General features: G+C 46.5%; 2 protein-coding genes, 1 long non-coding RNA gene and 1 pseudogene across 3 annotated transcripts; 3 read left to right on the top strand and 1 right to left on the bottom strand.

Moving 5' to 3' along the window:
* Nucleotides 1–841: 841 nt before the first annotated feature.
* Nucleotides 842–1,696, bottom strand: LOC124657117 (dof zinc finger protein MNB1A-like). The gene has a single exon (XM_047195724.1). It carries the CDS (start codon nt 1,694–1,696, stop codon nt 842–844), a length of 855 nt encoding a protein of 284 aa, XP_047051680.1.
* A 4,044-nt stretch (nt 1,697–5,740) lies between these two features.
* LOC124652524 (protease 2-like) lies at nt 5,741–13,160 on the top strand. The gene is made up of 13 exons (XM_047191545.1): nt 5,741–6,105; nt 6,940–7,097; nt 7,315–7,537; nt 7,620–7,761; nt 7,873–8,076; nt 8,345–8,479; nt 8,791–8,919; nt 9,300–9,691; nt 10,340–10,550; nt 10,697–10,890; nt 11,053–11,540; nt 11,644–11,762; nt 13,064–13,160. Exons 1-11 carry the CDS (start codon nt 5,741–5,743, stop codon nt 11,255–11,257), a joined length of 2,358 nt encoding a protein of 785 aa, XP_047047501.1. The 3' UTR covers nt 11,258–11,540; nt 11,644–11,762; nt 13,064–13,160.
* Nucleotides 13,161–13,962: 802 nt separating this feature from the next.
* On the top strand, nt 13,963–16,149 carry LOC124652525 (annotated as a pseudogene).
* A 5,070-nt stretch (nt 16,150–21,219) lies between these two features.
* On the top strand, nt 21,220–22,276 carry LOC124651473. Its single transcript, XR_006987415.1, has 4 exons — nt 21,220–21,453; nt 21,543–21,617; nt 21,685–21,751; nt 21,890–22,276. It is a non-coding gene; the product is annotated as an uncharacterized LOC124651473 (long non-coding RNA).
* The last annotated feature ends 3,321 nt before the right edge of the window (nt 22,277–25,597 follow it).

The raw sequence follows: 25,597 nt of genomic DNA, 5'->3' as shown, positions 1-25,597 counted from the left end.
CGCAGTGAAGGAACGGCGAGGTACCGGAGCGGCGCGGCCGCACGTAGCACGTTGGCAGCACTCCAGCACCGTCGAAGATCTCCGGCCAGCCAAACGTCCGGACCCCAACGAACAAGGCGGTCGCAGTCAAGTGTCAGCTCGCTCGCGATGGATCGGCGGCATCGACATCGATGCGGTCCGTCAACCACACACGTCGCTCTCTTCCACCTACGGGGTACGGGCCGAGAGCGGGACGACGGACTGACGCACGACGCCGACCCGTCGACCCTGATACGACGCACGCGTCCCGTCGCGGTCCGAATCGTGCCCGTGCGAGCTGACGATCGATCGACCTCGGCCCCGCGACCGACGCCGACGCCGACGCCGACGTCGAACCGAACAAACCCGTCCCGTCTCGTCTCTCTCTCGACGTCTCCCATGCGCGCGGCCGGCATGGGCCATGGCACGACGGCGGAGCACGCACGCACCACTACCGCGACCGACGAATCTAATAATTCGTGGCTTCTCTGCTCGTCGCGTGGTCTCGTCGGATTCGATCGGCCGGGCACGCGAACACGACGTGACACGGAGTTCGTGCTGTCGTCGATCGTGCGCTCTGTATCCATGGTCAGTACACAGGTGAACGACCGTCTACTTGCAATTGTAATTTTCTGAGCTTGGAACACCATGATCGAAAGCCAGTGGGGATTTGTACAGAGAGCACCTTACAGGTTAGCCTACGTCGAACCAGCTGAAAGCCTGGGAGATTACTAGTAGTAGTAATTTGCTCTACCCACCATCTCCGTCATCTCGTAATGAAACCAGTGATCAGCGTACAAGCTCACCGGGCTTGATTGATCGATCACGGCAGGTTAAGGAACAGCACCGGGTCGGTGTCGGCGTACACGCCCGGTGCCCAGTAGGATCCCAGGTCGCAGCCCGACGGCCACTCGAACGGGCTCAGGTCCGGCGCCTCTTTCCCGCCGGCATCCGCGAGGCCGACCCCGGGTGTGAACGACGGGTGATCAGTCAAACCCCTGTCGTCCACTGCAGGGGCCGCGCCGGGAAGGTCCTTGGCGCCGTCGGCCGTGGCTTCCGTTCGCGCCGCGTCCACGGCAGTGGCGGGACCGTCGACGGTGCCGTTGGCAGTGGCCTCCGACGGTGGTGCGTCCGCGGCGATGACGTGATCGTCGACGGTGCCGTTGGCCGTGGCTTCCGCTCGTCCTGCGTCCACGGCGGTGGCGGGATCGCCGACGGTGACGGTGCCGTTGGCCGTGTCTCGTGCTGCGTGCACGTCGGTGGCGGGATCGCTCATGGTGCCGGCCATAGCTTCATTCTCTGCAGCTTCGGTGGTGCCGGGCTCCGGCTCCGTAGGCGCGGCCAGCGCGACGCGGCGGCGCTTGGAGTTCTTGGCGCGCTTGGGGCTCGCCGCCGACGAAGAAGACGAGGAAGATGAGGAGGCGCTCTTGCGCGAGCCGCCGCCGACGGGGACGTTGCGGAGGGAGCCGCCCTTGGTCCAGTAGCGGCGGCAGGACCGGCAGTAGTGGCGCGGCTGGGAGGTGTTGTAGTTGTTGTAGTAGCAGAACTTGGTGTCCCGCGACTCGCACCGCGGGCACGGGTCGTCGCCATGGACCTCCACGTCCGCCGGCGCGGCCGGGTAGCCCTTGGGCCGGCGGAGGTCCACGCCGGCGAACGGCCGCTGCCCGGGCTCCTTCATGCGCGGCGGCTTGGCCGTACGTGGGACGGTGGGAGCGGGCGGGCGCGCTTGTTGCGCTAGCCGCTAGGTAGAAGGTAATCTGATCGATCGGCGGTGCGAAGCTAGGAAAGTAGCGGGCGAGGTGTTCGTCTATAGCTCAGCCGTGTGATGAGTGATGACGGTGCCAGCGGCGCGCTCGGTTTTAAGGTAGCCGGTCGGGGTCGGTGGAGCAGGCCGAGCTCAAGTGGAGCGACATGTTTTACGGAACGACCGCCGCGCGTGCGCGCAGGTGGCGTGGAGGCTTGGAGCGGTGGGGGCACGCGCGCGCGCGTGGCAGCGCCACCTTTGATTGACCGCGGCACAGTGGCGGACGGCAGCCACCGCGCGCGCGGACGAAGACGAACGAGCTAGCTAGCCGCCATGCCGAGACTATGTACTGTATCTAGTACTCCATGTGAGACGGGACGGGTGCCGTGTCGTACGCATCTGTCCGGGCCAAGATCATTCCGTCGAGACTGTGTCTATTTTCTTCCATGCATGTGAGCCCTGTGGTACCTGCGCATCCGGCCATGCCCTCCAGATGGACCGCCACGGTCGCCGGCCTGGACCAGCGACTCGACGCCCCGCGATCGTGGGGTGCCACCTGCTGCGTGTGCAAGTCGCTTGTGCTTATCGGCTCGTGCTCGGGGCGGGTCGCCGGCGATCGACCCGTAGCTATTCATCTCCCGGCCCCGGACACCAAGGCTCCAGCCTACAGCGCCTGGAGGATGTGACGGACTGAAGAACCAATGAACCATGGGCCCTGCTCTGCTCGCCGGTTGGTTCGGCACGGCCCCGCACGGAGCCAGCGAGCGCACTGCACCGTGCCGTGCGCGGCGCGGGTGATGGGGCGTTCTGACACGATCGTGGTTCTAGTACGCGTCAATCAGCTGCACTTACGGGCCCGACGACGTTGCTCCAACTCGAATGATGGATGAGTCACATCTGGGCATCTGGCTGGCGCTGTCGCTGCGCCCTTGCACATCATCTTCCTGTATCAGCCTAACTGACACTGTCACAGTGTCACGGTTTTTTTTTTTTTTTTTTTTTTTTTTTTTTTGAACACACTGATTATATTAGAACTAAAGATCGCAGTATAACATTACATGGCTCTCTAGAACAGAGCAAGAAACAGAAGTGCCTAGTTGCACAAAATAAGTTAAAGATGGCCTACACTGAGAAAGAACATGAAGAAACCGAAGATTGCCAATGGAGCCAATCAGCCATCGAGCATCCGTTGACAACTCGGATTCGAATATGCCGCATCCGCAATCTCCAAAGGCCTCTGCGCTCCATACCGATTGATGCCTCGCGGGTGGCTCTCCCGACGGTCTATCCGGCGTATGCACTTGAGGTTGGATAGAGTTGAGTCAGTAGATATCCGTGAACCATCACCGAGCTCAACCACATCATGTCCCTGCTGTTGAATGCGGGGATCGAGCAACGGGTGTGTTGTCATCCACATCCGGTGAAAGAACCCGAACAGCAAGAGGACGGCTTCTTCAACATGAGCACCATCCATCAAAGATAACATTGTGCAGCAACAAGTTGTAGAATAATCTTGCTCCATGGGACCATAGATCATTTTCAGATTGATTGGATATAGATCAAAATGAACCAGCAGCATTCCAGGATCCGTAAGGTTAAATTTGTCACTCTCCATAGATTTGCATTTTACTTGAGCTACTAGGAGAACACCATAAGAGTCAATTGGACTGGCAGAAGGTTGTGTAATAATCCTGCAATTTGACTTTTCTAGCCAGCTTTTCAACAAAAACAGATCCAAGTTGGTGCCCTGCTTCTCAATCTTAGCAACGTGATACCAGATTTGCAGCAACAAAAACAAGGTGCTACCAATTGCTACAAGCCCAATACCAATTTGAATGCTTGACAGAGGAGAAGGAACATCAAACCATGGAGTGATGCCAGACTTAATCCAATTGTTGTTGTTCATGTGGTCAAGCTGGCTTCTTTCTGCATTAGAAGGTGTCTTTCTTGAGACCTGGGCAGAGGTAGCAGAACAACTGCCACACTTGCCGCAGCATAGAAGTCCAGCGCCGTAAGGCCGCGAACACCCTTCTCCGAGCTCCCGGACATGGGCCACCAGCCGCTTGACTCCCAGCCTCGTCACATGGCACCAGCCAAGAAGGCAACAACAGTGGAACAGTGGGGCTTCATCAGCACAACGACGGTCACAGCAGTTCGGCATAGTAAGCACGCAGTTGAATCCGTCGGGAGTGGAGAAGACAAAGGAGGCGATGCAGGTTTCAACACCAGACCGCAGCAACACCGCATCCTCCGACGAAATCCGATGGCAGCAGCTCGTAAACATCTCCAAAATTGGCGCCATCTGGATGAGAAGCGAAAGATCCGGAGAGAGCACATCAGATCTAGGGATTATAACTCTTTCCCAGACCTCCAAACCGGCCACCATGGCCAGAACAAGAAAGGGAAAAGAAGGCCTGCAGACCCGATCTGGATTATTTAGAAGTAGGATCCTACCTAAAAAACTACCTATACACATCCGGACCTCCCTCCCACTCGCCGCCGGCCACCTTGGCCGCCGGGGACGGGGGGGAGAGAGGCCGGAGCGGGGCAAGAAGAAGAAGTGTCACGGTTGATTGGCCTCTTCCTCGTCAGAAACTCAAACCAGAAACACACACTTGCGCGGTTCGGTGTGCCAGCAGCGAAATAGTTCGCCTTGAGAGGTCGAGCATGCAGTGCCAGGGATGACGATTATTTTTGTCGGTTCATGATTTTTATTTGGTCTTTCAAATTTAACTCCTTATTCCGCCTCTTATTTTTAGCCCTCGTTATATACACTTCAAACACTTGTACCTTTATTTACAATTCAAATTTAACATACATAACAAATAAATAGTACCCATGCATATAGTTCATCCCATCGAACAATTCAAATTAAAACATGCATAGAGTTCATCCAAAAGCCATATTATCGATTAAGTTTATACAAAACACACCACATCGATCAAGTTTGACAAAAAAAATCCACAACACAGCAAGTCCTATGTCGTGGACCACAACTTGGACCTTCACTTCTCGTCCTCCATGGACTTGAGCTCAGTCCACCTTGCCGCCTCCTCTTTTTTGCGTTCGGCCGCCGATGCTTTCGTGGTATTAAAAATACTCCATAGCACAAAGCTCTTCCTTGTAGGCACCGACGCCTCCTCTCTTCTTCATCTCTGTTGCAATCTTTTTCTCATCTAGCCTCTTGTGAGAATTTTCGGCCTCCTTTTCGCTGGCTTCAACGAATATGCTAATCCATGACCTCTTCGGTATGGTCTCCCTATTCCTCCGGATCCAATTCTCATTGCCAACTGGTATCTTGTAGAAATGGTGCAAAGTGAAGCACTTGCCGCCGTTCTTCTTGTTGCATTGATTGTAGAGCTCTTGGATGATAGACCCATATTCCGTGATTGGCACCCCACTCGGTGGTGCATGGTTGACTTGATTGATACAACCGGACCATCAGTTGCATTTCTCTTGGATGCTTCCTTGTGTATTCTCCACGGAATCATGGACATCCTCCTCCACGAGCCGCCACACTAGGACGAGCCTTCGGTGTTGCCACCGCCTTCCTCTTCTTCTTGCTTGCCTTCGCCTCGGCGACCACCTTCTTGGCCTCCGTTGAGCTTCTCTTCTTCATGCCGCTGCTCTACCAAGGGCCGTCACCGTGGCTTTTCCAGAGCCCTTGCCGCCGGCCTTGATTGACGGTGCGGTGGCTCGCACCAAATTTGTTGTTCCTAGTCGCTTCCTTCATGCCGGCACCAAATATGGCTGGTTATAATTCTTAAAGCATATGGTTATAATTTGAATCAAAGTATTTTTTTTCTTTTGAGTAAATTGAATCGAAGTTCTCTTCAGGCAGCTTTTGTGTATCAAAGTGTGAACGCGTGAGTAGAAAAAAAAAAAGTGTGAGTGCGTGACACAAAACCATTGAACCCCACCAAAACCCCAGGCCCAGCCCACTATCCAACCGCCGCGAAACCCGTCCGAACCGGCGCGATGCTCCGCCGGCGGCACTACCCCCTCCCGGCGCTCCTCCGCCTCTTCTCCACCTCCTGCCGCCGCCGCTCCGGCCTCCCTTCGCATCCGTGTCCTCCGAACACCGAGCTCCCCCCACCGCCGCCTGTGGCGAAGAAGGTCCCCTTCACCGTGTCGGCGCATGGGAGGTCGTGGAGCGACCCCTTCCACTGGATGCGCGACACCTCCGACCCCGACCTCGCCGCCCTCCTCGCCGCCGAGAACGCCTACGCGGATGCCTTCGTATCCTCGGCCGGCGGCGGCGGACTCCGCGCTCGCCTCGCGGCGGAGATGCGCGCCCGGTTGCCCCCTTCCGTTGCCTCCCCGCCTCAGCCCTGGGGCCCTTGGTTCGTACTGCGCCATTTCGTTTCGATCCCACTCTGTATTGCTTATTACCTTATCATTAGGTCTGCGAATTGTGAATCTGTGACGGTTGTATGACTGAATTTTTGTGTGTGTACTTGTGTAGCCAACCTGAGCTTAGCTGTACTTTGCCATGAAATGATTATGACTTTACATTTGTCCGTTGTTGTCTTTGCCTTTTGCATCTCAGATAAGTGCTGCTCCTTCTAGTTTAGCATTATGCTTTTTTTTTTGTCTCGCAAGGCCTTTCACGATTTAGTGTTACATTGTTGGTTCTGCAGGGAATGATTTCCTGTCTTACATTAACACTTGTTTCCCGGATTAGGTTAGTCAAATCTTGTGCATAAATCATGCGCTGATTTTTTGTGTGTGTACCTGTGTAGCCAATCTGAACTTAGCTGTAGTTTGCCATGGAATAACTTTGAATTTTCTCGTTGTTGTCTTTGCCTTTTGCATCTCCGATAAGTGCTACTACTTCAGTCCTTCTAGTGTAGCATTATGCTTTTTTTTGTGTGTCTCGCCTGGACTTTCACGATTTAGTGTTACATTGTTGGTTCTGCACTTGCCAGATCTAGTGCACTGCTTTGTCAAATCCCATTGCCAGGTCAGCGCATGATTTATGCACTAGATTTGACTAACCTCCTTTGACATGCTACATTTTGTGTATATGCTTCTGACTAGAAACATAGTTTCTATACTCTAATTTGGGAAACAAGCGTTACTGTAAGCAGGAAATCGTCTTTTTGTTAGCAATGGTAATGCACAAAAAAAAAAAATAGAATTGCCCATGGGTAGAACATAACGTGATGTTGATCCAGGTCATATTACCAGTATGTTCCAGACGGAATGGAGTACCCAGTTTTGGCCAGAAAGTTGAGGCCCTCTGGTGGTTTAGCAGGAAGTCTCCTTGGTTATCTTTCTGATTGGGACAAGGAAGAAGTGCTGCTTGACTGGAATGAGATTGCAGAGAAGTTTGGTATTTGCTTTTCTACATTAAGTAGTTTGCTGTCTGGCATGTTCTCCACATACACACATAAGATAGTTACTGTATAGTTACATATATTCTGATTATTATGTTCCTGCAATTAATTTTGAGCATCACTTCTTTGCTTCTTATCATCAATTTCTCGCGACGAGGACATAGCTGCTTGTATGTGAAACCTTATCAGTGGATCATTTTGTAACTTATGCAGGTTATGTGCACATTGGGAGTTGCCGAACCTCTCCTGATCATAGGTTTCTTGCATATACTCTCGATACATCTGGGGGTGAACTATTTTCCCTGGAAGTGAAAGATCTTCAGTCTAAGCATGTCATTTTTAGTTCATCACGCAAGGGAATAGTCAGTTTAGCATGGTCTCACGACAGTGAAAATCTATTCTATACTGTATGTGATGATACTCTACGTCCCAATCAGTAATTCTCCTTCCTGCTAATATATCTTAAGCTTATGAAGCTTCTACTCTATTACTATATTTGACATGTTTGCATTTTATAGGGTTTTCTGTAAAAAGATGCAGACAGATGAGGCGGATTTTTTAGTTTTTACGGAGAACGATGTGAACTGTTGCGTTGATATCACAAGCACAAAAGATTTCAAGTATATTACTGTCAATTCTAATACGAGGACATCATCTGAGGAAGGTTTCTATTTCAGCTTTTCCTGGGCCCAATACCAAATATTTGCCATGTTTAGACCAGTTATGTATTTTTTGGTTTGTTCTTTCTGACGTTTGCTTATGTTGCTGCAGGTTTATGTGATGGAATCTGGTAATGTAAGAGAAGGCTTGTGGCCTGTACAGAAACGCACTAACAAAGTGCAGTACTTTTTGGAGCATCATAATGGATTTTTCTACATTCTTACTAATGCCCCTTTGGAAGATATTGAAACTTCAGCTGAAGGCTACTACCTGGCCAGGTGTAGAGCTGAAAAAGCACTGATGGATAGATGGCAGGTCTCACCTCCCTCAGAAATTAGATTTATCAGCAATGCTTGCCAATTTGTTAACACAAAATATCTTGTCCATCAACATTGAATCGTTCCTTATTGAGTCCTGATTACACATCTGTTCCTAAAAGTTGTATATAAGTAGAACACTGATGGCTAATATGGATATTTCATTGTCATGGACTGAAAACATTTTTCTTTTCTGAATATATATTTAATGCATTCCCATTAGAGCTCGTACTTTATAAACTTGGTGCCCGTATTTCTTTTGCTAGGTTGTGGCACTCCCTGGGTCGGACTGCATCTTTCAGGATATGGATATTTTTCACGAACATTTAGTTCTCTTTCTACGAAAAGATGGGCTTCCTCTGTTTTGCTCCATTGATCTGCCAGTTAAGGTTGACTTCCAGGTATATTGTTTGATTTATGTCATGTTACTAGTAGTATCTATGAAGTAGAACTCTTAGAGATATAATATACCACTCTGTCTTGGACCATAAAGCTTTAACGATTTAGATTACAAAATACTACCCAGCTTAACGCATTGACTTTATCTGGACTACTTTGACTTTTCTGCTGCACCTCCAGCTTATAACCTGTACCTTGATATTGTTACGTTAAGACCTTCTCATTCTCTTTGCTGTTTTATATTATGGTCAACTTATGAATCCTGAGTTTTCTTCTGTGTTCTTTGCACTGATGATACTTTTTTACCCCCCAGGAGCCAAAGGAACTGGGTAATCTCACTCCATGGTTTTTCCCAATACCTTCAAATTTATGTAGCATTCTTCCTGGAGCCAACAATGATTACATGTCATCTACTTATCGCCTGGTGGTGTCATCGCCAGTGGTACAACATTCCACCAACTTATCGTTTATCTGTGGATCAATAATTCCTTATATTACTTGTTCATACTGGCGGCAGCTCTTCTTTTCTTGATCTCCTGGATCTCATCAAACCATTTAAAATATAGCACCCAGGAATTTCTTTTTTCTACACACCAAAACCTGGTCTATCTCTTGCCACTCACATAAAGCTATACATTCATTAACTGTACTATTGATCATGGAATTGTAATTTCTGGTTAAAGAGCATATACTTGAACACAATATTCCATTCCTTCATTTTAATCTGGCTGTTATGTTAATTAAGCAACTTTAAGTACAGTGCAGCTGGTTTGTTGCTAGACATGAGTTTTCCCTGTTGAACGTTTAATTTGCTCAATATAGATTCCAGACTTAACTGTGGACTATGACATGCGGAAGAAGACATTTACCATCCTCCATCAAGAGGAAGTGACTGGCCTTTCTTCAAGTCTATGCACATCAGGATTGCAATCCAATGTTTCGAGTATCCAACAAAATCTGCAACTTATTGAAGATTCACAAAGTTGGAGTGATCTTTCCAAGTTATTAACTTGTGAGAGGGTCCAAGTTATTTCACATGATGGCGTCTCGATACCTTTGATGATCCTTTATTCACGGGAATCACATATCCATGGAGAATCACCTGGGGTCATATATGGATACGGAGCTTACGGAGAAGATCTGGATAAAAGCTGGTGTTCTGACAGGCTAAGTCTACTTGCTCGAGGCTGGGTTCTTGCATTTGCAGATGTTAGGTACAGTTTGACGCCTGCAGTTTTTTTTAGCTTACAGAACTGCACTTCCCATCATCTTTCAGTTTTCCTTACTCGTCTGATTAACTTGCTGCAACATATGAAATTTTACCTTTTCATTTTGTAAACTAGATCATTAAACCGACAACCATACTAGCATGACTGCAAGAAATACTGGGAGTTACTTAGTTTTGCAATTCAGTATCTTTATTCACCACATCTTATAGTATCAAGAACATTATCTTTTATATTTGTCTGAATGAAACATTAGGTGCTAGCTGCAAGCATATCGAGGTATTGATCCATCATCTTGTGAAAGGAATGCCTGAGCTCGCTGTTCTGCAGTAGAGCAGGTTTCTGATCCGGTGATCCCTGTCACAGGGTAATCGATCAGAGTTCTGAAAGCTACCCATTTAATAGTTCCAAAGTTCAATCAATTTTTTCCATGAAGAATCATTTGGAGGTTATTTTTGGCTGACATGGCAATAACTTCAATGTGGTTTGATGTAGCAGTTGCCATTTCTTTAGCATGATCCACAAGAAAGTTCAAAGTAGGATAGCATAGTTGTTTCCAGCTTTCCATTTATGAATGCGACGATATGCATTTTGCGATCTGCATGTTCCTGATTATTTGTAAGGCAAATCATGTAGGGGCGGAGGGGATCCATCATGGCACCTGGCAGGCTCCAAAACCAACAAAATAAATTCAATTCAAGATTTTGCTGCATGTGGTATGCATCTTATAAAGGAAGGTTTTGTACATGAAAGTCGTCTTTGTGCAGTAGGGTGCAGTGCTGGTGGTTTGCTGGTTGGTGCTGCCATTAATATGATGCCAAATTTATTCTCTGCTGCAGTTCTTAAGGTATGGTTCTTGAGCTCATCAGCGGATGCATTATTATCAGCTGGGATTTGCTATTCTTATCCTCTTCTCTTCCTATGTATGCTTCTACTATTAAGTGGCATGGTTGGGCTTTTATATATAGTGACATGTATTTATGCTAATAACAGGTCCCTTTTCTTGATATCTGCAATACCATGTTGGATTCTACTTTACCTCTCACCATCTTGGACTACGAAGAATTTGGTGACCCTAATATCCCAGCTGAGTTTGATGCAATCCGCAGTTATTCTCCTTATGAAAACTTATCTCCTGGAATATGTTACCCCCCAATGCTGGTGACCGCCTCATTTAATGATACAAGGTTTTCTCTACTTCATTATACTCTTGCGATGCTTCACATATGCTTTGGGTCATTTGTATCTGTTTCATGTTAAGTGCCAGCTCATGATACTGTAGTCAAGGTTTGTAGTTTTTTACTACTGGATTTCTTGTGAGTTTTTGAACTCACCTTTTCGTTTGACAGGGTAGGAGTCTGGGAAGCTGCTAAGTGGGTTTCAAAAGTGAGAGATGTCACATGCCCATCCTGTTCCCAATCTGTTGTTCTCAAAACCAATATGCAGAGTGGTCATTTTGGTGAGGGTGGACGCTTCATGAGCTGCGAGGAGACAGCCTTTGAGTATGCATTTCTAATGAAGGCATTGGGGATGGATGACAAAGCTGCAAAGTAATTAACTAGTGCTTAAGGCTTTTTGTGCTGCCAAGAGTTGTTGTGACACATGGGGGCAGTAGTTCATACCATCACTTAATGTGGTGACATCTGGCAACCTGGCATGATACATTGGATGAGATTGCTCATAGTCCACACTAGTATTGTTTGTTGAGGAGCCTTTAATTTGCGGTTCCTTCACTGCACAGTGGCAACTGGCAACTGGAGCCCTCAGAATAACACAGATGGAGGCTGTCCGTTAAGGTGTTAAGGTCAGGGAGGTACTGTTCTCCATCAAAATTAAGGTTAGTAGCGAGTAGTCCAAGTCATAGTACCAGCAGTGCAAATCTTTGTAGAACAGTTGAACATGTGGTACTAACATCAGCTACAAATGACTTGGTTATACAGAAATGTTCGTGTCAGGTCACACTTTTTTCTTTGAATAGGATCAATCAGGTGCACAAATGGAGCTATTGAACAAATAAATGTCTGAGCGAGATATCTGTTTTGACCTCTAACTGTATCAGGTTAGTCTATGCTGCTTTCACAATTTTGGATCCTTGACTGAGACAGGCCGCCTTAAATTAGATCAGCTTTATGTGAAAATCATGTGCACACGTTTATGTGATTAAGTGTCATAGTGCCAGTTTCTACGAAACAAAGTTAAACGCGTGTCGAACACATTATCCCTGAGCTTATCCTAGTCTAAAGACCCGTCTTCCGGTAGTGGTGCAATTATGCATGCTTGTAATGCACGGTGCACTCCCTCCCAGTAAGTAGTACAAGCTAGTGCATATGGGCCCTTGATTACTGATAGAAAACTGTCATGTCCACAATATTCTACGCTTCCAACAGATCCTAAGGCCCAGATTGCCCGGCTAATTTCTCTCTCTTGAAACTTGTTAAACTCGATCCCTTGTTTCGCCCACGGAGCTTTAGCCATGATGCCACTGCACACGATGCTAATGCTCATGTCTTGCAATCGAAGTAAGAAAGTACTAAAGGATATAAAATCCAGTTTATTCCTAGGCCCCTGTAATCCGTTTTGATATAGTACAGGTACTCGATGGATCGTATTCTTGAGATCGGTATGGAAGCAAAAAAAAAAAAAAAAAAAAATCTGGAGAGAATACTTGCTGGCGTGCTTCTCCATGGGATCCACCATGGATGGTGCGTTGGTTGGCGCTCCATTTCCATCATGGGTTCGTTGGGGTAACGCGATGAATGGCCTCTGATTGCTTCCACTCTCCAGCTTCTTTCGGTTTCGCCTGATCTCATGATTCGTCCGTCGTGCACTCGCTGCCGATGGCGTTAACTTTGATAGGATACCGCGAGTGTAGATGGATGACGCATGGCGTTAACTTAGATAGGATATGGAGGAATTTTCGTAGACTTGCGCTGGTTGCGTAGCTTCGTGATGGCCCGATGGTGATGCACTGATACGCGCGCTGCTTTGCTTCCTGTTGGCGCTTGCTCGTGGCAGGGATGGCTGGAGTGGTGTTGGTTAGTGAAGACCCCGTGTCGGCCTCTCTTGCTCGAGGTTTCAGTTGCGTCAGTTGATTAGTACTAGTGTACAGCAGTAGCGTTTGTACCTTTTCATTGCCATTGGAGTACGTGTCTGACAGCCTGAGCGAGTCATGGATAACCGTTGCAGCAATCACGTTGGTCTTCACAGTAATTTCGCTGTCGAGTGAATTGTACTTCTAAATTAACGACAACTAATATGGAACGGAGGAAGTTTGGCTAAGTGGTACTATAGTTGGTTTCACTTTCACACTCGCTGCGATTCATCTCTAACCTCACTTGCCGGGTGTTTTTTTTCTTGTAGCCAATGCAGTTCATCACCTACTACTCTTGGAAGCATGTGACTGTCAGCTGTCTGATCTCACAGGATTAGATCAGCACATCTCGCGGGATCTTCCAAACGACCGATTTCAGTCCTCCATGTCAGGCGGCGATTCACGGGTGATCTCACGATGCTGGCGTGAACAGAACCTTGGCAGTTTCGATATGCAAAACCCAAATGTCTGACAATCCTTGTCAATGGCCGCTTAATTCTTCTCAGAGGAAAAAAAATGCTAGTACGAACAATGAGCAAGCAAAGTCCCTGAAGAAAGCGTAGCAGCGCAGATATTCGGGCGCCAGCCACAAATATTCCTTTCCTATTTTCGGCGATCTGTCCGAGCATGTCAAGCTCGTTCCTGACATGTGGGGACACGGCCCCACACGTCAGTGGCGCCGAGCACCCACGGCAGTCGGCAGATGACTTCACGGGACAATGTAGGCGCGCAGGTCAAACGTGGATCGCCCTACACGCATTCCATACGCCGAGCCCATTGGCAGCGCGTTTCCGGCTGTCTGACGCTGCGGGCCCAGTTTGTGGTGTTGGTCCGTCGGTGCATAGACCGCGTTCAGGCGGACCTGTCTCTTACGTAGTACGGACATCCGCCTTGTTGCCGGGTGCGTACAAATAGGCCAGCCTGTCCACGCGCGCTCGCTTTGACACGCACCTCCTCTCGCCGCCGGTGGCCGCGTCGGCCGTGCGGACACGTCACCCTGTGGCAAGGAGCCGAGAGCTAGGAGGAAGCGCAATCCAAAGCGAGGCAAGAGGTCCTTGATCACCAGCCAGATACTGCCCCCAGTTCAGACGGCGGCGAGACCGCGGCGCGGCGCTACCCGCTCCATCGGGCCGGCGAGCTCCTGGCGCGGGCGCTTCCGCCGCGCGAGATGGGCGCCGGCGGGAAGGCCGCGAAGGCGCGGCGGGCGGCGCGGGTGAGCCTCTGGGTGGCGCGCGCGAGCACCACCGTGCTGCTCTGGACCTGCGTGGTGCTCCTCGCGGCCGCCTTCGGGGAGCGCCTGGCGCCCAGCGTGCTGGGCGGGGTGTGGCCCGGCTGCCTCACGCAGACGCTCGTCATCGTGCAGCGCCCGCTGCTGCTGCCCGCCGACGAGAGGGTCGCCGTCCACACCGCAATCTCCACCACCGCCGCCGCCAACGCAGTGGCGCTGCCGCCCAAGAGTAAGCTGGAAGCCTCTTGCTCGTTTCCTCCCCTCTCCTTCCCTTATTCGGCTAAGGAATATTTGCGTATTAGGCGGCTTCCCTTCCTTGCTCTGCCCAGGAATATCCGAGCTTCCATTAATGCGTTCCCCTTTCCATTTGTCGCCTTCCATGCGAGATGCTATAGATTAGGTTAGCATTACCATGTTGGTGGAATTGGCCCGTTCCAGTCTGTCGATAGCTTGATTTAATGTACTACCCAGGTCCAATTAAGTTCATGCGCTGGTTCTCTTTCGATCGATCATGTTCCTGTCGGCCCAATTTGGTCGAATGATTCCGTCCGTGTCTGTCGAGAACAGTTCGTTTGAATGATTCGGTTAATCAGTGCGCCTCTTCCGTGCGTGCGTTTTACTGCAATTTCTAACCCTGTTACAGCATCTACCACCAATCAATATCATTTTCCTTTCAGAAAATGGAAGATATAACCATTTGATTTGGCATGTTCTATGTTCAGGAATCTACAAGAACAATGGCTATCTCATGGTCTCCTGCAACGGGGGGCTTAACCAGATGCGAGCCGCTGTAAGTACTGCTTGCTCAAATCTCAATACATCTACCACGCTGTTTGCATTTCTGAACCATTGCCGCTGTTCACATACTGATGAAACTGAAGCCTGATAGCTCCACTATTGAAATCAGATATGTGATATGGTGACGGTTGCGAGATACTTGAATGTCACCCTCATCGTGCCGGAGTTGGATAAGACCTCATTTTGGGCTGATCCTAGGTCTGCATTTCTTTCTGCACTCGCCTCTGTTCTTGACAGATTCAGTTAAGGACTGCATTTGCTTTACGCTTTTCCGTTGCTTTTGTCTACAGCGAGTTCCAGGATATATTTGATGTCGACTACTTCATAGCGTCATTGAGAGACGAGGTTCGGATACTGAAAGAGCTGCCTCCAAGGCTGAAAAAAAGAGTTGAAATGGGATATCTTCGATCCATGCCGCCCGTCAGTTGGTCTGATATATCCTATTACCAGAATCAGGTTTGTTTGCATCTCTCAGTTTCTCAATGATGTATCTAAATTATACGGAGTACTACGCAAAACCAGGTAAAGACTCATTAAGTGTTTCTTTGGGTGGGAAACAGATTCTGCCAATAATAAAGAAGTACAAAGTCCTTCATCTGAATAAGACAGATGCCCGGCTTGCAAATAATGACCTGCCCATGGAGATTCAGAAACTGAGGTGCCGCGTCAATTTTGCTGCATTGAGATTTACCCCTGAAATAGAGGAGCTGGGCAGACGCGTGGTTCGAATTCTTCGCCGGAATGGACCCTTTGTGGTCCTTCACTTGCGGTATGAGATGGACATGCTTGCCTTCTCTGGATGTACGCATGGTTGTAGCCACGAGGAGGCTGAGGAGCTCACACGAATGAGGTATTACATCCCATCCAAGAATTTTCTCAAGATGTTCTAAACCTTTTACTGACAAACCGATTATGCTGTAAACTTGAAGATATGCTTACCCATGGTGGAAAGAGAAAGTGATCGACTCCAATGCGAAGAGGAAAGAAGGCCTCTGTCCATTAACACCGGAGGAGATTGCAATGGTATTAAAGGCACTTGACATTGATCCCAGTTATCAAATATACATTGCTGCTGGTGAAATATATGGTGGACAAAGAAGAATGGCTGCACTGACCTCAGCCTATCCCAATGTGGTCCGTTCAACATCTTCAACACAATACTGCATTCTTATAATTTATTTTGTATCTAAAATGAGTTCATTACTGGTGATGATCAGGTAAGGAAGGAGACATTACTGCCTTCCGGTCTCAGGTTTTTCCAGAACCATTCTTCCCAGATGGCAGCATTGGATTATATGGTGTCCTTGGAGAGTGATGTTTTCATCCCCACTTACGATGGTAACATGGCAAAAGTTGTTGAAGGCCACCGCAGGTATTTTTGTCTAGTTCCAGTATTCCAAACAACTGAACATTTTATTTGGCATGTTATTCGTTTGCGCAACATTTTCCCCTTGTTATGCTACACTGTATCATGTTATACTTATCAGTAAACATAAAAGTTAATCCCTTTGTATAAATATGAAGAAACAACTAATACCTGCACTGTTATGCTGCATGATCTCAATGTTAAACTAAAACCAGTTTTCTAGGAGTGACAGAATTTTCCAGCACTAAACTTCTAGGACGACCTTATTATAAGTTGTGTGTTGATAGTCAAATGTCTGAAACATGAAGTATGCTGTTGCGTTTTTTTGTTGTTGCATTGTTTGTAAAATTAATGTCTGTATGTAAGCTGAAACTTTGAGGTGTTACAGTCTTAGTTTCTGAATAAACTTTTACCCCATTTTTATTCAACTGTTGATGGTTCATGTCTCATCTGTTCCCATGATCACAGATACCTGGGGTTCAAGAAGACGGTGCTGTTAGATCGGAAGCTTATAGTTGAGCTCGTTGATCAGTACAAAAATGGCACACTGAGCTGGACTGATTTCTCCTCCTCTGTGAAGGCATCGCATACCAGCCGCATGGGTGCACCATCCAGGAGGCAGGTGATTCCTGACAAGCCCAAGGAAGAGGACTACTTCTATGCCAACCCTTATGAGTGTTTGCACCAACCAGATGAGCTATCAGCATTGTGATGCCCTCGAAGTATACAGCATTCTTTCAGAGCCACGGGCAGGCTTGGATTACATTTCAGATTGAATTGACAGCGGCTGGAGATTCTAGTCGTATTGATGTGGATGCACGCGGTAGATAAATAGTGCCTTTTGCTAGGTGGTTGTATATACAGATTGACATAATGCCAATTCCCTTGTTGCTGAAATAGGCAAACGTAGTTTTGTGTTGTACAGATGGACATTTATAGGGGTTGGAACAAAAGTACACGAGTAGAGTTTCTGGTTTGAACTTGCTGACGATCAATGATTGTTCTTTTTCCTACGAGAATGATGGTGAATTGTTCTAACATTGTACATTTGGGTAATTTGGGTCATGATTGTGGTTTTGGTTCTTGGCGTCAAGTTTGTCTCTGAAGTTAAGTAAAGTTCTTCCGTGGTGTTTGTACATGTTCGCTATTTTAGAAGACTTGAAACTTGGACCACTAACATAGACAAGACTACCTAGATTTGTCAATCGAAATGTACCATCAGCATTTATAATATTGTGAATTCTCTGTACTGTATATGTACCTATGAAAAGGTAGTAAGGCCAACAGGCAGGTATTCGAAATTGTGTTAACCATTAAAATGCAAACCTGCACTACGAGAACTGATTGCTGTCACAAGTTGGTATCTATGATGGGCTCGTCGACAAGTGACCAACGGAAGGAAGATACAAGATCCGAGAAGGATGGCAAGGGCCATCGATGCCTTGTTTGCTAATTTCTTTGCTACAAATTCGCTAAAACCCAAAGCTAAACGAGGCGGCTGGACGCGTCCTTTGCAGGACCATGTTAAGATCAATGTTGATGGGTCTTTTGGCCAGAATATGCTCAGAGGAACGACATGAGTAGTGATCATGGACAACAAGGGTTCTTTCGTTGCCGCAACAAATTCTAGATAAATGTGGTCCTAGATGCGCAGGCACATGCTCTAAAAGAAGGATTGGTCATAGCTCAGACGATCGGCTGTATCCTATCATCCGACTGTTTGGAAGCTCTCAACTCGATGACGGAGGGAAGCTCTCTCGGTCCTGTAGCAGCTATATTCGAATATTCGATGATTGTTATCACCTAGCTGCAAAATTCATGAAGATTATTTTTGAACATTCTCATTGTGCAGCCAATTGTGTGAATTATGAATTAGCGAGGTTAGCTAGGAGATCATGTGAGAAGGTGTGGCTCAATGATCCACCAGATTCTATTGTAGTTTTATCACTTGCAGGTGTAACTATGATTCTAGGTAAATGAAAGTGTTGATATGTTAAAAAAATACAAACCTGCCGTTGGATTATTCACATTCAAATCCATATCCACATCATTTGTAACTCCTATAGAGGTCCTCTACTACCAGAGCGGTCGATCCCCTCCCGAGTCGCTCCCCTCCCGAGCGACTCCAGGGGAACCACCCGTCGAACCCTAGTCAGCCGCCGTCCGCCGCCATCCTGGCCGCCGCCGCTGCCCTCCCCGGTGGCGGTGGCGGCGCCCACCCCGTCGTCTGATGGTGGGCAGGGGAGACGTTTCCCGACGGTTCCTCACGGGAGGAGGTGAGAGGTCGACTTCGGGGCGCAGGGCGGCGCGGCTGTTCCAGGCCGGCGCCTGAGGATCTCCGGCGGGAGGCGTTGAGGAGGAGGGGTGTGGCGCCCATGGCGACGCCCTGACCTGCGAGATCCGGTGGAGGACTGCGGCCCGATCTGGTAATCGTGGGGTTTGGCCGGTGCTCTGCACTGGATTCCCTTGTTGAGGAGGTATTGGATCTAGGGTTTTAGGCAGATGTGATCTGCTCTGATAGTGTATGCGACGTGGAAAAGTATGAGGGAAATGCAACAATCTGGGCGATTGGCTCTTGTCATTATATAGCACATTACACGTAGCCTTGCCAAGCAAGGAAGCAATCTACACATACCAAAACCGAATACAAACATGGTCTTAGGAATTGCGTACACGTAATAGGCTACAGAACTATCGACGGGGACGACCTCAGCGTCGGGAGGAGTAGACGGGTAGGGGCCAACGTACTGGCAGCCGTCTTTATTTATTTTCGGTTAAATTAGATGTAAGCCTTTTATAAGTGGATGTCGAATTCTAATAAATCACTAACTAGATAACTAAACGTTCCTGAGGGTATAGTTCCTGAGGGTATAGGATGATCTAGCTATAATTTTATATGTGTGCAATTAGTGTTTGGTCAAGTTTTTTTAATCTTTATGTTGTTCTATGATGGTTGTATGCAAACGTCGACTGTATATTACTTCATCTATATAGGCTCATAGCACTGCACTTTGATGTAATGCATTAGTGTTGGAGAGGTCGAAATGACAGAAACCGTCTTCCAACACTATGGGTTGCATTAGAGTGGTTTATGTCGGGGACCCTAAATCTTATGGTCGTGATGGAACATTTATGTCTTAATGATTCTTATACTTGCACATAAAAATGGCTCTAGAACCCATCATAAGGGGTGTATTTGCACATGCTTATGGCTGCACCTAATTAAGGCTCCATCCCTAATTGAATAAAGGTTGACAAAATATTTACCATGTTATCTAGAACTTAGATGCTAGTGAATCCATGCCACTCTCGGGAACCTTTGTCTCATATAAGCACACACACTTTAGCTTGTCCTCTTGCTGCATAGAGGATTGAGCTTTCCTCTCATTGAGAGCATTTACTTATTTTCTATTTACTTTCCGCACTTTATTTTTATTGTAAACTATAAATCCAAAACACCAAAACCATTACTTTATTGTTACTGCTTTCTTGTTATTTTGCTAACCAATACCTTCAGCTCCTCGTGGGTTCGACAATATTTCTTTATTGAAAAGTACTACAATTGATGAGTGTGGACTTATAGAACCGGGCGGCATTTGCTCCTGCCGCAACTCCAATATCCATTGGTCCACGTTTGCACTGGGACCGGTATAGTAACAGGGTATATTTCCTGTAAAGTTGAATAATTAGTGGGTATATTATCCTGGGCCCGCGCATAGGAGAGTAATTCATCACCCTCCCCACTTAACTCTCTCTCTCTTCCTGCAACAGCAACCAACAACTACAGCTGGTCCTGCAGCTGCCGACGGGAGCATGTCACGCGGGTGAGCACACATGAGGGAGACGCCGGACGCGGCAGCGCTGGGCGTGGAGGAGGTGTCGAGCTCCGCTGACCTGGCTGCTCGTCGAGCTCCGCTGCCACCGCGGTGAGCGCAGGGGCGCCGTGGGGGCTTGGTCCGCGCGCTGAGCTGGCTGCTTGTCGAGGGTCCGCGATGAGAACGCCCAGCTGTAGACCAGCTTCCACGCCCATGTAGCTTGTTGAGGTCCTTGGCAAGGGCAACGGGTGCCGGCGCTGCCGCCTCGTCCGCTCGCTCCAGGTCCTCCTGGCTCGCGGCGAGGCTCCGATTCAGCCTAGACACGCGCTCTGCATCCACAAAATCACATCAAGAAATCAAGAACCCATCAAGCTATCCCTGTCAGGAAATGTACATGCAGGAAGACAGGGGCAGAATTGAGATCAAGCAAGTGCAACCCCCTTTGCCCTATCCCAGGGCTCTCCACGACAGCCCCGTGGGGCGCTCGCGTTTGGTACTGTAGTAGATGTACTGCCTGGCCAGTTTGTACTGCATCTGTACTGCAGGACAACACGACTCGATGTACTGCGAGCGAGAGCCTCTCTTCTCAAGCCCCCCCCCCCCCCGAACCCTACCCTTTCTCCCGTACCATTTTCCCTGGCGGCGGCTCCACTCCCCTCCTCTCTCGCCAGGCGCACCACTCTCCCTCTTCTCTGCACCACTCTCCCTCTTCTCTTTCTCGTCGACGAGCGCTTCTGCGCCGCCTCCGCCGTCCCCCGTTGCTGCAACACAGAGAGGAAGGCAGCTGGCTAAGGAATGGGGGAAGATGCAGTTTACGTCCGAGTCCATCCACGTCCCTGAGCCATGGGCGATTCTGGTGCCATCGACGGCGTGTCCTCTATCTGTGCCCTCTACCCTGCCTCCTGTGGCGCCACCGTTCTGATGCCGTCGCCGACAGGTACCACCGCCCGCCCCAACGCTCTGGAACCTCTCTCGTCTCCTCTTTTTTCTAGGCTCCTGATCTCTCCGCTGTTACCCCGGTGGTCTCCTCAATGACCCGTGCATCATCCGCTGTTGAGAAGAGCAGGTCTCCATGTCGATTCGTCCACTGCTTTGGTGAAACCAATATTGATCCCAGTTCAGTTAACCTGACCCCTTTTGAGTTCACATTGGCAAGTGGATGGTTATTGATCATCTTTTGAATGCTATTTGGTATCCTTCTGTGAAAGCGGTAAAGCTAATGCTAATCCAGAAAGTTTTTCTGATATTGACGATGTGGGTACCTTTCTCGTACATCTGTTGAACATACTTTTCAGACTAATTGTTGCTGTATTTGAACCTGGAAGTGTCGACATATGTTATTAGGGATCTCTGACGCTCCATTAATTTTTAGGTTGATGGATATCTTCACAATGAGGAAGCGACATAGTACGAAAGGATAATTGGTAAGAAATGAACAAATAATACCTAGAGGTAACTATTGTTATCTCTAGCAACATGAGGCAGTTCTTAGTCTGACTAGAGTGTCTAACTGATTGCTGCTTTCTTCCTTACTTTTACAGGAAGAAGCTGCAAAGGAATCTTTAGCAACTGAATTGGCAGTTAGAGGTGTTGGTGCTAGAGAGGGACAACAAGATGTATGAAATCTTTGTGTGCTTACTATTTTGGATTGAGTTCATGACTGCCCATTCATTTTTCATGTAGAGATGGAGACTTAATGGAGACAAAAAGAACTCGACACCTGCTAAAACACCATAAGAAAACACATATGGTATGTTAAAATGAAAGGCACCGATCATTTTGTTCAGCCATAGACACCCACATATTTTTTGTCATGTGGGCATTGCGTTACATGTCAAACCAAGCATTTAAACAAACTGAATTGAATGTGTACTGTGGTTTCATGCAGGGTCTTGGGTAAAAATCAATGTCAAAGCAGTTGGTGGGTTGTACAATGTATGTTTTATTCGTTTTCGTCCACTGAATTTATAAATTCTTGGCCTATGTGAGGTTAATTGATTATTCACAATTCATGCTTAGTATATCAGTGTTGCGTGGAATTGCAATTGCTGCTTGCATTGACTTTTTTATTGCCTGCTTTGTCATGTTTCCTGCTGCCCATATGTGTATTGTGAGCAGACTAAAGATGAGGAACTCTACAATATGACTCTGACGATGTTGATTTCTAATAGCGAAAATTCTGAAAAAGCAGCTCAAGAAATTTCATTCAGTCTTGTCCCGCTCCTCTCTATCCTCCAGATATAAGCATGAGTTCTTCAGATCTGGGAAAGAAGAGAATGAGGTAAAGAAATTCCAGTGAACAAAATCAAGTTTTTTTTTAATGCCTTTTGATGTCATGGTTTGTGTGGCAGACTAAACATATTGCTGCATATACGGAAGATAATAAAATATGCCAAAGCTTGAATGCTTGATGACTCCAGGAATAATAATGCATAGCACCATCTGATAAAGAAAAATATCCCTTTATGCATGATAATGATATAGCATCATCTTGGAGTAGTCAAACTCTGTTTTCTTGATATATATATGCTACATCTCTATGTACTCATCGTATTAAAATTGTTTGTTTCTCGAAAAGAAAAGTACTTACTAGACCAAATATGCTATATGTATTGCTGGAAAGTGGACACTGAAGATTCTAATATTTGGTTGGATACCTTTTGCAGGATTTTGAGGCTGCTCCACCATTCCATTTGGTTTAGCTTCCCAAAAATCGGAGGGACAGGTTCGAATTTCAGGTTCTAATATCTCAGTTGCATCGCCGCTGCCCTCGCAACATAGGCTAGGGCCGTTTTGTCAATCCTCCAGCTGACTCTATGCTTCCCACATGGTGTTTCACAAATTGTTTCACATTTTCTTTTTCACCGCCATCTTATCTATCAATTATGTGTTCCTCTTGCTGGTACGCACAAGAATCTTCATACATGTTGACTGATACAAGAGCATGCTGATTACGTTTAATTTTATGTTCATGTCTAACTGGTTGATGAAGGGATTGGGCTCAAAAGAGTGTTGTTTCTATTCTTTTATTTCTATCTCTAAATTAGTTGAATTATTTATCTGACACTCCAAAGTACTCATTAGAAGAAGGTTTGATCTTTTCTCCTCCACTTAACAACATGTAATTATTCAAACAGTAGTAGACAGGTACTATGTAACACCTGGACTCATGAAATAATCGTGCTTAATTTGGGAATTTTTTCTATCTGCTTGTTGAACCAGAGTCACAAAAATAGGGAGTGTTTTTGTGAAGTTTGAGCCGGAGCTTCTTTTTTTTCGAAATAGAGATTTTCCCTGCCTCTGCATCAAGTGATGCATGTGGCATTTTATTACCTCAACTGGACCTCCTGAGCTGGGTTATCTTAACTTAGTGCATTAATTCCTTGTTGTGGCATTAGTATTTCTCTAGCCTTACCAAGAGCATGACCTTGTTTTTAGTTGACAAAAGTGGCATGTACACATACAGGTTTGTCACGCAGTTTGTCAAGGCTATCACCATCTACCTTTGTAAATGTGCATGCATATTGATCCTGTCGGACACTATGTACGTATGGATATCCCTCTTGCTTCTATGCACACTGGAAATCAAATAAGCACATCATGTTTTTATGTATTTTAATTTTTCATGTAATTAAGCTAACGCCTCTTTGCACGCTGCGCTTCCATAGTCCAAATAAGCATATGCACTTACTGTAAATAGTACACTGATATTCTCTTCCAACCTAGGTAATGTACACCTTGCTGACAACATTAATTTAGTATTGATTGTGTCCCAATCATTCCAGAAACTGTAATACATAGAATAACCTGAACTAAAATTTCAAGGGCTATAATAGATTATTCTTGGTTCATCTTGGCTGTGGGAAATCATTTGAAGTATTTATCCTGAGTCAAAATTACTCGCCCCTATTTTTTCCCAACGGGATCTTATCAGTGTACTTTTTTGGTGTTAGGATGTGTTGAATTAGGCAGCTGGCCAACCTGCTTGGACACGTTCAGAAGGCAGCAGCCATATTATTCCTATTCATCACCCATGGTCTTTCAAATCAGTTGGGAGATTCCTGAAGATAGCAAGATAGCTTCTACTACCTGAGATGGATTCTATTTGGACTGGTTGCATGGGTTTTTTGACAATCATGCTTACACCGATGATGACAACAGCTAGCATTGATGCACGAGGCTTCAGCAGTTTTCTTTGGTGCGCTTTAGGTTAGCTCCCATCCCCAGAACCCCTTACACTCTTCACATGTTTCAAAAGCTATTTTTTCCGGGATGTCATAGATACATAACACAGGTTATGCTTACGCTTCACTACCTTTACTTGAGTGTTTTGGCCGGATGGTCCTTTCTTGACATATAAACATACCAGTTCTAATTCTGGACTGAAGCTTCAGGATGTTTCTCCGCTTCCTATTCATATGCGACGGACTGAAATTACTGCCAGATAGATTTTCTATGTAATTCTACCTTAAAAATAGTTTGTATGTTCCAATATACATTCATGTTAGGTTCTTAGTTTTTATGTTCCTATACGTCGGCGCTTTACTTAATTACACCACAGTCGGGTATGGGACTAAATAGTATATTGTACCCCCTCAAATCAGGATTGCATACAAATTCGTCTTGTATTCTTGCTGAAATTACGTCTATGTTGATAAAGGCATAAATTTTTGAAGTTGTAGACCCACGAAGAATCCGTACATCAAGATTGATCATCGTTATGTCATTCATTTTTAATGCATCATTATAAGATTTGTTTGTGCCATTTCAGTTTAATCAACCACAAACTATTGCACCGTTAATGTAGTACTCTGAATATGTTCCAAATGCACAACACTGCCTATACTACAGAGACTCGTCGAATGTATTTGTGTCGTCGATTCACTAAGTGAAAGGAATGTGTGGTTTCATGCACTCTTTATCTGTATAGTATTCATAGAGCTTGAGTATATATGTTAGTCAATTCCTTAAACGGCATTGAAATTTGTGTTATGCTATGTTGTTAGCAGTAAAAACATCAGTTAGATGTTCAATTTTTTTTTATAAATTTTCCTGAGCATATGATTACAATGTATAATGGTTATTCTCTAATTTAAGTTTAAGGACGTCTAATTCACTGCTTGATGAACTGAATTAATCAAGGGATGCAGAGTTATCCTTTTTTTTCCTTTAGGAATGCTAGCTAGATTCGTTAGTATGCCTCTGGGGAAGGTGAAATAGTAAGGTTTTGAATGATTACGACCCACCTCTTATCATCTTATTTCTGCTGGATTAATTATTGCTCTTGAATATATCTACATGTGAGCTAACAAGTATGCACTATGCATAGGGCTGTATCATCTTTTGTTACATTGGGTAAATCTTCTCGAAACAAAATACATTTGATTCTCTGTATATGTAGTATTGTACTGCTGTGAGCTCATCTGATCCGTGATAAGTGTCTTGATCCAAGCTCCTCTAGCATGAATACTACTCTACGTCTTGTATATACCATAATTTGCAAGCAGACAGTCAGACTGCATATAGCCCCATTGTCATACAATGTTGATACTCAATACACAATAAGCTTGCAAACATATGAATTTGGTAAGAATGC

The sequence above is a fragment of the Lolium rigidum genome, chromosome 5, assembly GCF_022539505.1.
Source record: "Lolium rigidum isolate FL_2022 chromosome 5, APGP_CSIRO_Lrig_0.1, whole genome shotgun sequence".
In the NCBI taxonomy this organism is placed as follows: domain Eukaryota; kingdom Viridiplantae; phylum Streptophyta; class Magnoliopsida; order Poales; family Poaceae; genus Lolium; species Lolium rigidum.
Note: the sequence above shows the minus strand (reverse complement) of the source record. Positions and strands in the feature narration are given on the sequence as shown.

Excerpts from the sequence above, each read along its gene's own strand:
- LOC124657117 (XM_047195724.1), bottom strand. The coding sequence starts at position 1,696 with ATGAAGGAGCCCGGGCAGCGGCCGTTCGCCGGCGTGGACCTCCGCCGG.
- LOC124652524 (XM_047191545.1), top strand. The coding sequence starts at position 5,741 with ATGCTCCGCCGGCGGCACTACCCCCTCCCGGCGCTCCTCCGCCTCTTC. Across the intron at positions 8,480-8,790 it reads CAGTTAAGGTTGACTTCCAG|GAGCCAAAGGAACTGGGTAA; the intron begins GTATATTGTTTG and ends TTTACCCCCCAG. Across the intron at positions 9,692-10,339 it reads CTTGCATTTGCAGATGTTAG|GGGCGGAGGGGATCCATCAT; the intron begins GTACAGTTTGAC and ends CAAATCATGTAG.